The following is a 17486-nucleotide window of genomic DNA, read 5'->3' as shown; positions in this document are numbered from 1 at the left end:
ATCCATTGAAAGTCATTAATGATGGTTCATTCTGTAAACAACCAAAAACAATCCATGTTAAAGATGAAAGGCCGTTTCAGAAATCATGTATTTATTAATCCTTTGGTTTTACATTTCAAGATCTCTTTCACAAGTGTCCGCTCTTAAAACACTCACACACACACACACACCTCTCTCTCTCTCAAGCATGCAGACAGACAGACAGCACACAGAGGAAACAGCAAAATTGTTGATGTAACTTGAACATATTTTTACCACTACTGTGTTGGTAAATTTAGACTTGTTAAACTGTCCTGATAAAAAGACTTGATAATTGGTTTTTCATCTTATATCAAACGTGTTGTAAACTATTTAAAAATGATCAACTGTAGTTTTTTTTGTATGCTGATATGTGTAACTTCATTTTATATTTTGAGCGTTTTTTTTTTTTTGCTTGCAAATGTGTTATTGTGTTAAGATAATCCTGTCTAGATGGTTGGTATAATAAAAAGATGTTCAGTGTTTTTTAACATGTCACCTGTCCTCATTTTGTCATAATAGTATTCATTAAACACTATTATAACTTTAATAAATGTGACATTCACTCTCTCTAATGTACATTTTATGTGCAGCTACACAAACTGTCTTCCGAACAGTGAAGTTTGCATCGATTGATTAAGCTCACAATTGTCTTTTTTCTACAAGAATTGTGATAATGAAAAATCATTTTCCAGTTAGCCCACAGGGAAAATTTAACATCGGTTAAGCTCGGCAAAACCCAAGCATATCTCAGTATTATTGCACAGTGTGCTTGACCACTGTGTCGTGGTCTGGGAGTCTGATGTGGCCTCAGGTGCTGTGTGGAGGCAGAGGGTTTTTCCCCTTCGACACGACCACAGCCTGCTCCCCAACACGGTCATCGATGAGCAGGGAGATGGCGCCATCCAGCTGTTTGGAGGCTGCTAATGCCACTACAGCTTTCTCCGTGGGGAATCCCATCTTCTCCAGCTGCTGGAGTCTGAGAGAAAACAACATCTGTCTTTTGATAAACTGTGCAATACTTCACATCAAATATAAATATAACTGTATTTGGGAGACTAAATGAGGAGTTTTAATTCCAAAACGACATATCTGTTATTTCAAAGAATAATCACATGAAAGTAAAACCTGTAATTATGATGAATACTAACCGAAGAGAGGAAACTGATGACTTTGGCACCTCCACTTTTGCATCAGGGTCTTCGGGAGCATCATGTAAGGAGGCTAATATCCCGGCCCTTAGCATCTGCTCCTCCAGGACATCTGCCTCAGACAGTGCAGCAGATTCTTCCATTAGCCAAGCAGGCACTGGCTCCACCCATGGGTGTTGATTCAAAAGATGGGGATCCCTCATGAGGGGCCTAGTGGGAGGAGCCGACTGATCCGCAGACATTGTGTGAGAAAGTGAAGTAGATCTGTAACACCAGATAAAGTTGAAATGACCAAATCTGCCATTGTCATGGTGAGTGAGAATATTCAATGAGAGCATTGATTTGAATGAGATGGTTCACACCTCTGTGAGGTAGAGTAGGTGGGCAACCTGAATCTGGTGGAGGTGAGAACACACACCCAGTCAGGAATTAAGTCAAAGACTCTGGCCTGCTCCAGTTCCTGTAATATTCCAATGAAGGACAGATGATCTTTGAAATATATTAAGTAACATAAAGAGAGAGACTGGGAAAAGCATCACAGTGTCATTGACAAGGGCGTATGTTTCATTTCAGCTTTTTTTTTTTTTTTTTTTGGGGGGGGGGGGGGGGGGGGGGGGGGGGGGAATCAAACCCTGGGCAACAAATCACACTGACACACTATGGGCATAGAAGTAGCCTAAATACAATTCTGTTTTTCCTCACTTCATCAGCAAGATTTGAAACAAAAGATAAACATTTGCATGAAGTGTTTGCAGGTATGAAAGCAAGTGAGGAGAATTGTTTAACTGAATCCCTATTGTGAAGGGCAAAGATGAATGAAAATGTGAAACATGGCAGTCTATTTGTTCAATCAAATTTGTCCTGATTTGTTGATTTTTAACACATTGCATTTAAAGTAGGGGAAGAGCTCCATTTTCTTGTGACCAAAGCCAAGCACAACATTTGTTTTGGTAAAACTCAACTGTGCTTCTAAAAACAGAGCAAGTAAAACCACAACATGTGTTTCTAGCCCCTTTCACACAGAAATAAAGGGAGAAATAATGCTAATGGGGGGGGGGCCCCATTATTTCTCCCTTTATTTCTGTGGGCAGGGCAATTCATCCTTCTAATATGTGTCACCACAAATATACGCCTATGGTCACTGAGGTCCAATGTAAGCTATATCATTTAAACACAAAAAATAATAACACATCATTCATATAGGTTTGTTTGGTGTAAAATCATAAGCTGACAGGTAAGGATACAGTTGTGTCCGATGCATATGGCGCAGAAGTGTAGCAGGGCCGGTGTACCGGGCAGCAGCAGCAGACTGAGCAGCAAAAACAGCCAGGGCAGAAACCAGACGGGCAAACACCTCAGCAGCCTCCTCTGCGTCACCTGGCGGCACTGCGCCGTCAGCAGAGCCAGCTGCACGGCTGAGTAACCGCAGATCCGACTGGCCTCGCCCCCGCCGACACAGAGGACGAGGGTGTACAGAGGAGGTAATATGACCACGGACAGGATGGAGAGGGCCAGGAAGGCGACTGTGCCCCAGCGACGCTCCTGACACGGTCCAACTAGCAGCAGGAGAGCAGCATTGATGAGAAGAGAGGGCAACTCCTCATGACTGAAGGCATAAAGGAAGACATCTGAGAGAGAGAGAGAGAGAGAGAGAGAGAGAGAGAGAGAGAGAGAGAGAGAGAGATGTCATTTCCTTTGGTTACTCACGTCTTCTGTTACAAATGACTTTACTAAGAGGTGTTACAGATATGCATGTACACCTAGGAAATTGGAGGTTAATATACTGCATGTTTACCTCTGAACCTGGGGAATTCTCCACCTGGGCCCAAGCTCAAACTTGCTTGGATGCCCCCAGCATACACCAGCAGCATGAGTGTCACCAGTGAAGCTGTTCCCAGGAAGAAACCAGGGCGATTTGACCCGAACCAGAACCATACTGGGAATATACGATCAAGCATTATTAATTAAGATAAGTTAACGTGACTAGTGCTCGGTTGTCCCTTTGTAGTATAGGTCTGGTAAACAAAACATGAAAAGAACCATGCCTGTAATGCACTGCAGAAATACCAAGGAGTGTATATATATCCCTATTGGTTTCTCAGGATATGACAGTCTGTAGTAATTCACAGCTGAAGTTGCTAGCTGTAAGTACAGAGACCCTGCACTAGCACACAGCACCCTGTCAAATCCTCTATAACACCGAGGTGGGACATTTTGTACTTGCCGACTTTAACTACTATTCGAAAATAACTCGGAGTCCTTTACACCAGGGTAACAAATTAGTTTAAATAAGGAAAATCCCATCAAATCTGGCTAACTGTCAGTTGGTTTGGAAACGCTCAGAAGCCTGTGTTGTTGATCATTTTCACCATCCAGGCATTTCAGTTCCTGTTTACGTCATCTGGGTTTGGAGGAGTCCGTTTAATTTATCAGCACCCTTTATGAAATATCTTACATGTTGTATCAGATTTATAATATGTATAAATAATAATAATAATAATATTATACAATTGAAATGTCAAGAAATGTAACGCTATGGATATATATAATATATAATATTATTTATACCCCCGTGGAAGCCACATTGGTTTATTCCAAACCTGAGCCAAGCCCCGCCCACCTCAGAGAAGGGTCGCGTTCTGTGGTTCTGTCCATCAAACCATCAAATGAAATATTATAGACCGATAGATAGATAGATAGATAGATATTTTAATAATGTCATATCGCACATATTCTCCATCCATTCGTTGTTTGCATCAAACAGCAAGACAATTTGTTATTATGAATATTTATAACAAGCGTATATTGATCGGTGTTCAAAAGCATTTTGTTCCAACGTTCAAAATGGGCTTCTTCTTTTAAAACCCCCCAAAACATATTAGTATACATTTCAAAACCCTGCAAGAATGTAGGTAATGTAATGAATAATGTAAAATGCATGTGTGTTTTGAAAATACAGGAATAATGGAATAACTGGAAATACTCTAAATCTCTACTTTGGACTTTTAGCGTGTAAGTAGTAATTAATTATTTCCCCTGCCTCGGGGACCCACAAAAAAAACTTTGCCTCGTATTCTCGCGAGATTTTCTGCCCCCTCTGACGCACGAAGCACATTTTTCAGCAGCTCACGGCTCACAGTTGTTTCGCAGAGACACACTAAAATGGCGTCGGCTCCTGGTAGGTGCAGAATTTCAATCTTTTGTCTCGATTTTAAGGGATTTCGTTATTGTAATGTGAAGAATTAAGTGAACAATTTCTTTGTATAGATGTCCTGTCGGCGTATAATCTCTTTTTTTTAGTTTGTATTTAACTGAACATCGCCACATAGTAAGCGCTGGGCACAAGGCCTAGCTGTGTAGCTCATCGAGTCGCTTCGGTCTCGTCTGCCGGATAGCTTTTTCTTACATACCGTCGTCGATAATGAATGCCAAACTAGCCACTGTCTTAACAATAGCTAGCCGGTGCTTTTTGAAAAATACATTTCTCGGCAATACCTAGCTGCTCCCATTTTGAAACATCGTTTTTCTGCATTAGTTTGGATAGTTAAGTTGCCTAACAACGTGTTTGTGTAATGTGTTGCTAACGTTAGCGGAGCTGCTGCTGGCGAAGCTCGCGCGCAAAGGAGTATGCTGCGTTTGAATATAACGCACACGTTAACAATAGTGTAACTTTCTATTGCATGTTTTTTTTCTTACAGATTACAGTTCCTACAGTCAGACCAGTGCCCAACAGGGGTAAGCATCTTGAAATATTGTGACTTTGAATCAAATGTAATCTTGAGTGTTGGGATTTCCGGGATATCGTGGTTTTGTTGTGCATTCCAGTCAGGGAGTTTCTATATAGTCAGGGAATTTCAATGCATTTTACAAATGGTCACTTAACATGAATATAATATAACTTGTTTTTAATAAATGTATTACATTAGACGGTGGCTTTTAGTTGTTCTACATTGTGTGGCCACCTCCCCACAGCAAGCCCAGCTGTGGTGAAAACCAGACTGTTTAGCCCCCAGAGCTTTACTGACCTGAAAAACAACATTACAAACTAGGAAGACATAACATTTCCTGTCTGTAGCAGCAAAAAGTCAACCAAGTGAAAAAATATCCTCAGCAGCAACAGGCACTCATGTATTAAGTATTTTTGTGTTTTTACAGGTATGGGTCTTATGCTGCCCAGCCTGCTCAAGGTTATGGACAGTCTGCACAGGTGAGAATTTTAGTTAGTGATTTAGATATGTGGCTCCTTGGGCCTTGCTATGTTAGATTGATTTATTTGATCAAATCAATAAAATGTACATTTCCATTTTTAAGCACATACTGTGCTTACAACACACAAGGAGGTTAAATGAGAGCTGGAACAATATGATTTCAAAGTGATTAGTCCATTTATCTCAAATTGGTATTTACTGCAGGAAATTTGTCATGGTGGTGTGTTATTAGTTAATATTCTAAGAATGTACAGTAGTCTATATGAAAAGGGGGTCAGTGCTCAAGTTAAATGCATGTTTCAATCAATAAAAACCTTTGTGACCCAAGCCCAACTCTAATGGTCAGTAACTCAAAACCTTGTTGAAGTTATGCCTTTCCTTGCCAGCAGCTAAACTATGCCCTTTATCTTTCAGCAGGGTTACAGCCAACAGAGTTATGGGTCATATGCTCAACCTGCTGCCACTGAAGCCAGTTATACCCAGGCAACACCAGCAGCTGGAGGATACACTCAACAGCAACAACAGTATGGATCCTCTTATGGGCAACCAGCATCAGGTCAGTTATTAGATTATGGGATAGCTGAGTCATTACCAGGTTGCTCTGCCTGAAGCCACATGCAAAAGGCTTTTACTGGAGTAGAGGAAAAACTCCATGTTGGACATGAGACAGTATAGGTTTAAAAAAAAAAAAAGGACCTCTTTGGTACACCACCCTCAGTTGGCACAGGTGAAAGAAAATCCTTGTATATTCACTGGAATAGTTGTATCAGTGCTAACATATTCAGAATCAGTTGTCTTAAAGGACAATTCCAGTGCTTATTTATTTTATTTTATTTTTTACATTTTCCATCCCGTTAATGTTAATTATGACAGTTTTCACATTTGTGTGCCACAATTAAAGATATTTGAAATCAGCTTTGCCAAACCTCTCAGGCTCATTCACTCCCATTCAATTCCAAACGGCACAGAACGGCAACTCCCAGGACGTCTAATTAAATTGGTAAAGGTAATGAGAGGCCATCAGTCACGTTTTGCAAAGCTGCATCAGAATGCTAACATCAGGATATAAACTTTTATGTTTTGAAAGAAGTTCTGGTCACCATTTCATTTTGATGCATGCATTCGGAAACACTGAGACGAGACGGGGGGGTGCATCTTACTTCCATTTTCTGCTTCTCTGATTTCCATGTTTTCCTCTCAAAAATAAAAACTTTCAACGTTCTCTGTAGTTATGTTAAGACCTGCCTTCTATCAATCACAACCCATTTAAGCCAACAGACAAATCAAAGCAAGATGCTTCCGCCAGCTATAGTCCATAAAATAAAAAGGAAATTAAAGCTTGATTTTACACAATCAAGGCTTAAAATTGGCTGCCTCTTCTTTACTGGGAGTAACTTGTAAAATATTTAGACTTTGCTTCTGATCTTATTGTTTGCGTTTTCCGCAGCTGGCTATCCTGCTGCCCAGTCCAACACTCATGGATACTCCCAGTCTGCCCAGGGTTATGGGGCCAGTGGGTACGACAGCACTCCTGCTGCTGCTGCCCCAGCTGCCTCCCAGTCCTACGGCTCTCAGCCAGGTTACACTGCCCAGTCCGCCTACCCTGGATATGGCCAGCAGGCTGCTCCCACTACACCGCAGAGGTATGTGCCATTCACTATGGTTAGGCTAGGAACCAAAGAAACAATTTGTGTATAGAACAACATGATACTATAATGGTCTTTTTTTTGTCTGTCTGTCATTTGTCTTTCCACCAGTTACAGTGCTAACAGCCAGCCAGCTAGTTACAACCAAAACAGCTATTCCCAGCCAGCAGCATATGGCCAGCAGCAGCCTGGTTACCAGACCCAGCAGGGAGGCTACGGCCAGCAGCAAAGCAGCTACCAGCAGCAGCCCCAACAGCAGCAGCAGCAGGCTCCCCCGTCTGCTTACCCTCCTCAAGCCTCTGGTTCCTATGGGCAGCCTCCACCCAGCCAGTACGGCCAGCAAAGTGGACCGCCCAGTTACAACCAGTCCAACCATTACAGTAAGTCTTGGTTTTTCAACTTGCATACAGTATTCCTGTCGTGTATTCTCCCTTAATGCAGTCTAATTTTTAAAAATCATTGTAAACATACTCCCTTCATTGTATAGCATAATGATATTGTGTTGTTCCTTTTGAAGATAATTACAGACAGGATGGCCAGGGTGGAAGTTCTGGCTACTCTGGCTCAGATCCTGCAAGGTATCCAGGGGCAGGGGACGGCAGAGGGCCTGGCAGAGATGGCTTTGACCGAGGTGGAATGATGCACCGTGGGCGTGGAGGCATGGGCCGTGGCATGGGGTAAGTCCCTCTCCTCCACACTTAACCTCACTTGTATTTTCACTTACAGGTGCTGTGGCCAGGTAGAGCAGGGCTGAGGCAAGTCCCCACGAAAAATAGTTTGAATAATTCAAGTTGATTTATCAGCAATTTGTACAACTTTATTCTCCCATGATGTTTGAAGCCATGATCAATGGTATAGTAAGTTCCAGCATGGGCACCAAATGTAAATACATTCACCCAGTTTCTCTCAGCCCTGCCTCTGAATTGGCCAAAGGTAAGAAAAAGGTGTGTTCCAATATCAAAGTAAATTTTGAACAAAGCCCTGTGCACATTCATTTTAATGGAACATCTTTTATTACTCAGCACATGATTTGATTATGGACCATTATCAAAAATATTCTTGGTAACTGATATTTAGGGAGTTGCTGATCTCATGATTGGTCTCTGGTTAAAGTGATTGGATAAAATGGAACAATATTGTCTTCTCTAAATTATAATGGCTTTTCTTAGAGAAAGTTCTAACACTGGTATCGGTCACACTATTTCAGCAGCACATTTTAAATCCAAGTACGTCTTACTGTGGTGCATTCACATTTTTGGTAGCTCATGGTTTTAGGGAGGTTGACATTTACGATTGCTATGAGGGTAATGCAATTAGAAGTTGCTTAAATCCTAAGGATTTCATCATCATGGATTTTTTGGAAAACATACAATTTAGTGTGTCCTGCATATCTTTTCAGATGCATGGAGCAGACAATTTAAGGGATTTTAAAACCACAGGCCTCAAACATTTTTTTGTCTATTACAAAGGGATTCTTTATTCTTGCTTAAGTGCAGCCATGTGATGAATATTTGGGTCTCATTTGGATTTAAAAAGAACAATATATTTCCACTTGGTAAATTTGTCACTTGTAAACTATCAAATACATTCATTGGTGTTATCGGTTTGTGATTGATTTTTGCCAGGCTGTCATTGTCAATAAGAATTGTTCTTAACTGACCTGCCTGAAGTAATGTCAAAATTAAAACATAACGTAACAAAAATAACAGTCAGATAAGTTAATTAAATGTTACATCAACCATAGTAGAGAGACAATACAAGGTAATAGGTGGTCTCCAGTTTAATGAGATTTTTCTACTGGCATTAGAATTTGAATCGTTAGTTTAATGTTAGAATTAATTCTTAGAGATGATCAATATTTTCCCTCACCTGAGGCCATTTTACTGAAAGTAGTTGTTGAATCTCTAAACAAATTAAGAGGTATTTCAATATAATTTGTGGTTAATGTTTGAATATCATTCAAGCTGAAATTCAACATCACATTAATCAAAATTCAATAAAAAGGGGAATTCTTTAGGACAGATTGGTTACTGTCAATGTACATTCTCTACTGTTCTCTATAGCCAGAAATGGTTTGACCCAACCTCAAATCAGACCCACTGACGTCCAGCTCCCCTAAGCAGGTATTTAAAAAAGATTGAAGAGGTAGTCATGAGAAAGCCCAGGGGTATTTTTTGAAGGATTTGTGTACATTTTCTGGTTCAGATCGGTTACCACTGCTGTAAAACAAAGCTGATTGGAAGATGGAAACTTAAGCAGATGTTGAATCAAGAAATTCAGCCTCCCAGTTGGTTGTAAAATCTTGGTGACACCACAGATTAGTCTTATTTTTCTGTATTTGATTTTGGGAGAGCTTTCATTTTAAATAATTGATCAGTCTTGGGTCAGAACAACAGCAGAATTATGAGCTCCACTAATGCAGGTATTCCCCTTTTTTTAAGAGGTACAGTTCATCAAACGGCGTTTCAAAATTTCTTGTTCAACAGTGTTAACATTTTTAGATAACAGGGTTGTGCATAATTTGTTTTCTCCATTTTTCTGGTGCAGGGAATCTCACACACACACTTGACATTTCAGTATGGAGTCTCAATAGGTGATACAACAGTGAATATTACATTAAGAGTTATACAAGAAATATTACTATGCATGAATCAAGCAACTTTGCTTTATTATTATTATTATTATCACTTAAAAAGTAGTGGTAAATGTACAAGTAGCATCTCCACATTTTCAGTTTGGGATTACGTATTTTAGTATGGAACAGGAATATTTTGGGGGTGGGTCACATAATGTCATTTTGTAATGTTCAAGATGTTTGTTTTGTGGTTTGGAATACAAATGTTTGATCACATTCTTTTGAGCACTTTTTAACATGCTTTGTCACATTTATACCGTACAGGTAACAGTGAGAGCCATTTAAAACCATCTATACTCTAAAAAGTATCTGTACTCAGTACAGAGCCGGCAGCTTAAGCAGCAGGAGGGAGCTTAAACAAAGATTCGGGGTCTGCCTTTATTCCAAGAACTGAGGATTGTGTTGTTTTTTTAAAGCATGATGGGTATATCTATCGGCCAAGTCTTTGTTTTTAATTTTTTAACCTTGGTAAACACTGTAACATGGTCAGATAAAATTAGTTGTTTTTTATTTTGGAGTTGATTTATCTTACTAAAACAAATGTACAATTGTTGTTGTGTGTTGTTTTTTTATTTATTTTTTTATTATTATTACATGGTGAATATGATCACCTGATCATCTTGTGAAATTTCAGATGCATTGCATTTGTTAACTTTTGTACATATCTGCTTCAGCCTTAAGTTTTGTTAGAAACCTAATGTTAGTGTGAAGTTGTAGTGTGTAGGCTTGTTTCATGTACTTTTGTACAAATGTTTGGGTTTTTGTTACAGGTAGTATTATGTATGCAATCAATGCATCTGAAATCTTTCTACTTTTGTACAAATGTTTGGGTTTTTGTCACATATTTTTCAATGGCAATGAAAATGTGTTAGTCATTAATATACCTCTACTCAACTGTATCCACTACTGAAAACTGTCACTGAAGTTGTAGTCAGCTAGCAAAGAAATGCTGCATAGTTAATAACCCATATCCCCTCAATTGGATTGTATATTTATCGTTTTGGGGAGTTCTTAGTTGCGGTTAGGCTAGTTAGAACTGTGTTCATTACTCCCTCAATCAAGCCACTTGGTTCGAGGCGTGGAAGTGGCTGTAAAAGGGAAATCGCCTTCATATCTCCATTTATTCTCCCATAGCAGCGCTGGAGACAGAGGTGGCTTCAGTAAGCCTGGTGGTAAGTTAACGAGTATTACACTGGTTAGTCCATTCCAAACCTTAAACTTTTTGAGCAAGTACGCTTCGAGTATTGACATATGCTACATTGCGGTATGCAAAATATTTACATGAACACAACATCTGAAAATATAGGGGAATCTTTTTGGATGCCTGAGACCTTTTTTTTGTGGGGTACTTGGTATAATTTGTTTTATCAGTCACTGCTTATGGTTTGACAATGAGAGTTTTTGACAGGTTAGTGACAAATTACCACTGGCAACAAACGTGTGTCGGTTCTTATTGCCCTAACAAATCTCATGGACTGAATTTCTGGGTTTTTTGAGGATTTATAACTGGTCTTAGAGGCTTCTCAAATGGCACAAAATTATTTGCAAAAGGGTCTGAGGTATTTTATTTTCCACTATCAATATTTCACTTGAGAGGGAAATGTGGTCTACCATAAGGTGCCATTTTCAACTTTGCAATATGGCTGACAGCGTCTGTAAGGGAATGTCTGGATTATCTTTTTGTAATATTCTCAGGAGTTGTACGCTGGGCTCAAGTAGCACACTGACTTTTCTTTATCTTTTTCTCTCCCCCTCAATGGATGGACTATAGGACCCAGCGAATCAGAGCGTGAAATGGGTGAGTAGATTCATGCTATGTTGGACCTTTTTAATACTCTTAAAAGACCACTTGCTTGCTAACCACTTGTTAGGAAATGGCAAAAGTACAGAATTTGTTTAGTGACGGTTGCATATTTGCTGCAGTTTAATTTATTTTCTTTTTGTTTGTTTCAGGACGCCCTGAAGAGCAGGATGACTCTGAGAACAGCACAATCTACATCACAGGTTTGACTGAGAACGCCACCCTGGAGGAGATGGCTGAATTCTTTAAACACGTTGGACCAATCAGGGTAAGAATAGCTCTTCTCTCTAAATGTTGAGAAATGTGAGAAAAACAAAGGTGGAGACTGTATGTGCTAATAAACTCCTTTTTGTGTCTGAAGATGAACCGCAGATTGGGTCAGCCTGCCATTAACATATACACAGACAAGGATTCGGGTAAGCCCAAGGGAGATGCCACCCTGTCCTATGAGGAGCCCTTCTGTGCCAAAGCAGCAGTGGAGCATTTTGATGGTAGGTTGCATTGACTCAGCTTGGTTTGCAGCAGAACAGAATCCACATTGAAATTTTGAAATATGTCTAGTAGCGCATTCATTCACCTATGAATTGTAATTTGTGCATGCAAGTTTTAAGGGTTTTTTTTTTTGTTTTCTTTTTTTAATTAAAGGGAAGGAGTTCCAAAGCCGAAGGCTTAAGGTGTCCATGGCACGCCGTAAGCCCATGATGGGTGGGATGAGAGGCGGCATGCCCATGCGAGATGGCATGATGGGTCGTGGAGGTAAATGTCAACAGTGTGTCTTTGCAAGACTGAATCCCTAAGGGCATGTTCACACTACTCTGCCTTTTTTTGTAGGGAAAGAAATGCTGCCTCAACCGCATTTTGTGCTCATAATGAAAAGTGTTTGTTTCCATAGCCTTTAGCTGCCCCTGACACACAACCATGTGACATGGAGTATGCAGGTTTTCATTCCAACAAAGACTACACCAGGTGATCTCACTGATAAGTTCCCCCTCTGTTTTTGGGTGTACTAATCAGTGAAATCATCTGGTGTAGTCTTTGTTGGAATTTAAATCTTCATACTCTCGGCTCATGGCACATAAGCATCTCTGTTGGCAACTGCCAGCTGCCTACATGCCGTGAAATCTCACCTTTTTGATTATTGTTCAGGTCACAAAAAGCGGCGCACTTGTCTAAAAAGTAGATTTTTTGTCACCGTTAGAAAGCGCTCTGTTCTGCCTAAAAAGTTGCTGTTTATTTCCATCGACCTTATGGCTTCTCCCCAAGAGCCTCAGTACCAGCAGTTTGAAAAAAGAGGAATAATGTGAATACAGCCCTACTACTGAACAGTGCTGTGATTATTGATACGTCAATTGAAATGTAATTGGGGACATACCTCCTTGTCTTATAAGGTATGATGGGCCGTGGAGGAGAGCGTGGGGGTTTTGTCCCACGAGGTGGTCCCCGTGGAATGGGCCGAGGTGGACCTTCAGGAGGCAATATGCAGCAGAGAGCTGGAGACTGGGAGTGTCCTAACCCGTATGTATTGCTCTGTAGTGCCATGTCTGTATCTGATATATCTTCTGTATTAAACATTGTTTTTAATACTTACTAAATTGTTTATAAATGGTTTCAGGGGTTGCGGCAACCAGAACTTTGCCTGGAGGATGGAGTGTAACCAGTGCAAAGCTCCCAAACCAGAAGGTTTAGGAGGCGGCCCTCCATTTCCCCCTGCAGGTATGGACTCCTTCATATATTGTTCAAACAGAAGAGCACTCCCTAGTCACAAGCCATAAACACACTTTGCAGGTGCAAGTGTAGACTAAAATCGAGCGTCGTACTTCTTTCAGGTGGCGACCGAGGTAGAGGTGGTATGGGAATGCGCGGCGGCAGAGGCATGGACCGTGGCGGGCCAGCCGGAGGGCCAGGGGGCCCCGGAGGTTTCCGTGGAGGTTGGGGAGGTGACCGTGGCGGATTCAGAGGAGGGCGAGGTGGAATGGATAGAGGAGGATTCCGTGGGGCCGGGCGGGGAGGACCACCCATGGACCGGATGGGTGGCAGAGGTGGAAGAGGAATGGGCCCACCAGGCAAGATGGATATGAGGTAGGGGAAAGACTCCTCAAGTGGTCCTAACACCTCTATACCAACTGTAAGTAGTTTTATCATAACAGTTACTTTTAGGTAATGTCAGGACTGGAAATCAGGATTACTAACTGGATAATGGTATGCTATAAAGTAGATGGCTTTGGTCCTCCACTCTGATTGGTTGAGACACGTTTGAAGCCATTAAAAAATACCCAGTAAACCCATACCTGTGACTGCATAGCTGTTCATTTAAATATTAATATGAAAACCAAAATCACCACTCACCCTGGTACTTGTGTCGCTCAGCAACCATGTTGTTTAACTACTGTTAAGAAACACTTTTTCTTAGTGGAAGATAAGCATTTTAATTGATTTTAAGAATGAGATTTTACGTTTGCCTTTTTTTTTTTTTTTTAATGCAATGGTGTATATTCATCGCTATTTTAGAAAAGCTACGTGGTTTATTGATCCATCAGTGGCACTCAAGCCAGCATTGTTAAATATGACTTACAAAGAAATCTGAATATTTGCATGGTAATCTTAAGCAAATGAAATTTAATTAATCCATTTCTTCTCAAATAAAGTTGCTGTCATGATTGTTGACTGTTCTCTTGCTCTTCCCCAGGGACCATCGCCAGGAACGCAGAGACCGACCCTACTGAACTACAACTTCTTGAGTTTTCCTCTTACGGAATTTGATTTTTAAGAAGAAAAGTTTTAATTTATGATTCCATGTATCAATGGTTATAGAACTGCTTTTGAATATCCTGGTGCAGTTTTGTTCAACTCATAAGTGTTTCTAGTTATTATTTTTTTAGTTTGTTACCCTGGGTTATGCTTCATCTTCTCGTCTTGTGCATGTTTTTTTTTCTGCTTTTTTTTTTTTTTTTTTTTTTTTTTTTTTAATATGCAGATTAGTTTTGACAGTGTATTGTAAAATGCAAGGTTTTTCATTTTTTATTGTAATTGCCTCTCCTTCCCCAAGACTGACAATATGTAATGGCAGATTTGGGAAATAAAATTTACCGATTTGATGGTTTCGAAGTCAAGACTTCAATTTTACAAAATGGGCTAGTAGTCATGGAAGTATTAATGCACACTTTTTCCTCATTAATAAATGATTGGTTTCTACATTCATCTTTTTTAAACTATGCTACTTCAGTCATCATTCAATAGACCAAAAACACTGATTCTATCAACAGTTTTTCCAAAATGAGTTTTTCTTGCCAGCAACAATTTTGTATACATAAGATGTTTTGTAATATATCGTTTTGAATAGTGTATGTGCTCCATAGGGCTGAATTAGAAATATAATTAGTGATTGTAATAGGGGCTTTATTGTCCATCTGGTCAAACCTTTGGAAATTAGTATATTTTGTGGACATATTACGTGGTACATATGTTTGGTAGATTACATTAAACCATAATCATCTCTGGGGAAATCGGCTCACTGCAGCTGTAAATAATAGGGTACAAATGAGAATTGACCAAGGGGAAGAAATTAAGATAATGCAACACAATGATGCCAAAAAATCCATGTATAATGATCAAGTGGGTTTAGGGTTATAATCAGACTGGTAACTGAGCCCATCAATGTCCTCACCAATAAAGTCTAATCTGGTAGCTCAAAGTAAGCCTACAGCGCTCCCATAGAGTCCTTGGCACTGGGCTGCTGCTGAACTATACTTGTGTTCCCAATATAAAGTTGTGCTCTGATGTAATGTGCCATGGGGTGGAGCTTTATGCATATCGCTGTTGTCCTGTGGAAACCATTCCAACTCCAATTTTGGTGATTTTCATGTTCAGTTAAAGGATTACATGCTCCTCTGGGTTGAGAAAATGTCTCCGACCTCTTAGGCTTTATGAAACTAAAAGAAAATCCACAGGATAAAGTAAAAAATGATCAAGTGATCAAGCTAAAACAAGGCTGTTTTCGTAGTTCCTGAAAAGTTGACATTTTGGAGATATAATTTTCACCTGACAGCAATGTAGCACACCAGTGTTTTAGTATCTCCAGAGATGATAGCGGTTGGTTCCCAGGTTGGTCCATCCAGACCACTTGGTCACTTGAGGAGAGTAGTTGGTGATCCACAGTAGTCAGTAGTGCTGTCCGCTTTGCAAAAGCCAGTGCATTCCTCTGCTCTGGTTGACTGATCACTCCCAAAAGTACAAAACTTTTTCTTTCCCCTAGTAGGATAAAGCAAGCCTGATTTGTATTGGATTCAGTATTACGGATGCTGGTATTTGAGCCCTGTACTCGGCTCAGTTGGTCTAGTAAGTGGCCTCAAGGTGGCGCTGTTTACAAGCTGTTTCACAGGCAAGACTGAAAAAGGCTGAATAACTGCTGTAGCTGTCTTCAGGGCTTTACTTTCGAATTAGCCAATGCAACCAAAGACATATCAGTGTTCTGTCGTAAATGCCTTAGTATGTCGGCAATGATGATAAAGTATTCTCTGCCATTTATAAAATGTTTTCAAAATGGATGAAGCTGGCTTAAAGGGGAAACCTTAAAGAATTCATAACGCCGCCAACCACAACAGTGAAATAATTGTGAATATGGGTAACTTATAACCAGATACTAGACAACTGAGACTGAAATGCAGAATGATCTTGCTGATCTGGCATCAGTTCTAAACCATAAAAGATACCTTGTTGCCAGAAAGTCACAGTGACCTTTAACATATTTCCCTTTCCCATCATAACAGCATTACAGGCTCGGGCCTTAGTACTCTGGTTTCTGGCTTTGGGAGAGAATAGTTCATGTTCACAAATTGAATAGAAAATCGAATGGACTGTCCTAGACCATAGGAATAATTTCTTAAATACAGCAGTATTCCCCTTTAAGGCAATCAAGTTGAATGAAGGAATGTTATTAATCACAGATGTCAACACTTGGCATGTTTCATTCAAGCATCTGTTAAACATATGGCTATTAAGGCGTTGTTACAGCCCTTTGATGGTCATCCGTCTCTTGCAAAGTACTTATTTTTATACACCTATAGGGTTACCACTATAATCCTGCTTAAATTTCTGTTGAACTAATCTGTGACATTGAAGGTTGCATCCTTCGCATTGTCTTCTTTAAAGGTTTGTGTCAGACTTCTCAGCATCTGCTTTGTCGTGGAAGAGGGCAATTGTAAGGCACTCGAAATTAATACAGTATTCTTCATGTCTTTATGTTTCTGTGCTAGTCTGGAAAAAAACATGAAGCTGAATCATATTGACATAGTGAGTAGAGCAATTGCCTTTCACCCAAAGGACCCAGGTTCAGGCCCCAAAAAGTGGCCAGTAGGTCATTTTTTTGTTCATGGAACACCTAACACTGTACATTAGTCTAACTTCACACAGTCTTGGCATTGATGTGCTACCCAAACCTCCTATCTCCTCTGTTTTTTTTCCACTGAAGCCCCTGTAAGTTAAAGCCCCTTCGGGAAACACAGTCACAGCTGACATCTTTAAGTGGTCTCCATTTGCTGTGGCCAGTTGCTCATGTTGGATTAATAGAGTGCTGATTTCTCTCTCTCGCTCTCGTGCTCTCTCTCTCTCCCTCTCCCTCTCTCTCTCTCATACTGACACAGAAAAGCTGATTCATCCAGACCCAGAAAATGATCTCATCGACCCCCACCTTCTCTCTCTCTCTCTCTCTCTCTCTCTCTCTCTCTCTGTCTTCCGCCCTCCCTCCCTTCCTCACTCTCTTTCTTAAACAGACACATGCCTCTTTTTAAATGAAAACAAGCCTTCCCCTCTTGGCAGCGGGCCTGCTGAAATTCAAACAATTGCACATTAGAGCAGTTCATGAGCAGCTCCAATAGAGTGGAAGAGTACAAGATTTAAAAGGCTGTTACAGGGAAGGGAAATGACTTGGTGGAAAAGATTCTTTTAAAGCCCTAAACAAGTTGGCCTGAGGTTTTCAAAACCTCCTCATTCCATTGTAACCTGAACTTCAGGTTTATTTTACACAAATGT

General features: G+C 40.3%; 2 protein-coding genes across 5 annotated transcripts; one reads left to right on the top strand and one right to left on the bottom strand.

Annotated features, from left to right (window-relative positions):
• Positions 1 to 803: 803 nt before the first annotated feature.
• LOC139647294 (rhomboid domain-containing protein 3-like) lies at positions 804 to 3493 on the bottom strand. The gene is made up of 5 exons (XM_071523173.1): positions 2965 to 3493; positions 2414 to 2797; positions 1532 to 1658; positions 1170 to 1433; positions 804 to 997 (listed from the first exon to the last, which is right to left on the bottom strand). Exons 1-5 carry the CDS (start codon positions 3125 to 3127, stop codon positions 829 to 831), a joined length of 1107 nt encoding a protein of 368 aa, XP_071379274.1. The 5' UTR covers positions 3128 to 3493; the 3' UTR covers positions 804 to 828.
• An 812-nt stretch (positions 3494 to 4305) lies between these two features.
• On the top strand, positions 4306 to 14621 carry LOC139647284 (RNA-binding protein EWS-like). 4 transcript variants are annotated; one of them, XM_071523158.1, is made up of 16 exons: positions 4306 to 4347; positions 4868 to 4904; positions 5325 to 5376; positions 5795 to 5933; positions 6825 to 7020; positions 7135 to 7403; positions 7541 to 7700; positions 10793 to 10830; positions 11430 to 11456; positions 11612 to 11727; positions 11821 to 11950; positions 12105 to 12215; positions 12848 to 12974; positions 13072 to 13172; positions 13286 to 13538; positions 14146 to 14621. In XM_071523158.1, the coding sequence occupies exons 1-16, from the start codon at positions 4332 to 4334 to the stop codon at positions 14180 to 14182; spliced, it is 1809 nt and encodes a 602-aa protein (XP_071379259.1). In that variant the 5' UTR covers positions 4306 to 4331; the 3' UTR covers positions 14183 to 14621. The 4 variants fall into 4 exon arrangements, with proteins under 4 accessions (XP_071379259.1, XP_071379260.1, XP_071379258.1 ...); XM_071523159.1 differs by having other exon boundaries at positions 4311 to 4347; positions 5792 to 5933; positions 7141 to 7403; XM_071523157.1 differs by having other exon boundaries at positions 4311 to 4347; positions 5792 to 5933; positions 10796 to 10830.
• The last annotated feature ends 2865 nt before the right edge of the window (positions 14622 to 17486 follow it).

This window comes from Centroberyx affinis, unplaced genomic scaffold, assembly GCF_046629955.1.
Source record: "Centroberyx affinis isolate AG114_WGS23_722 - 3 ecotype Tasmania unplaced genomic scaffold, CSIRO-AGI_Caff_v1 ptg001070l_1, whole genome shotgun sequence".
In the NCBI taxonomy this organism is placed as follows: Eukaryota; Metazoa; Chordata; class Actinopteri; order Beryciformes; family Berycidae; genus Centroberyx; species Centroberyx affinis.
This window is presented reverse-complemented; position numbering and strand designations above follow the sequence as displayed.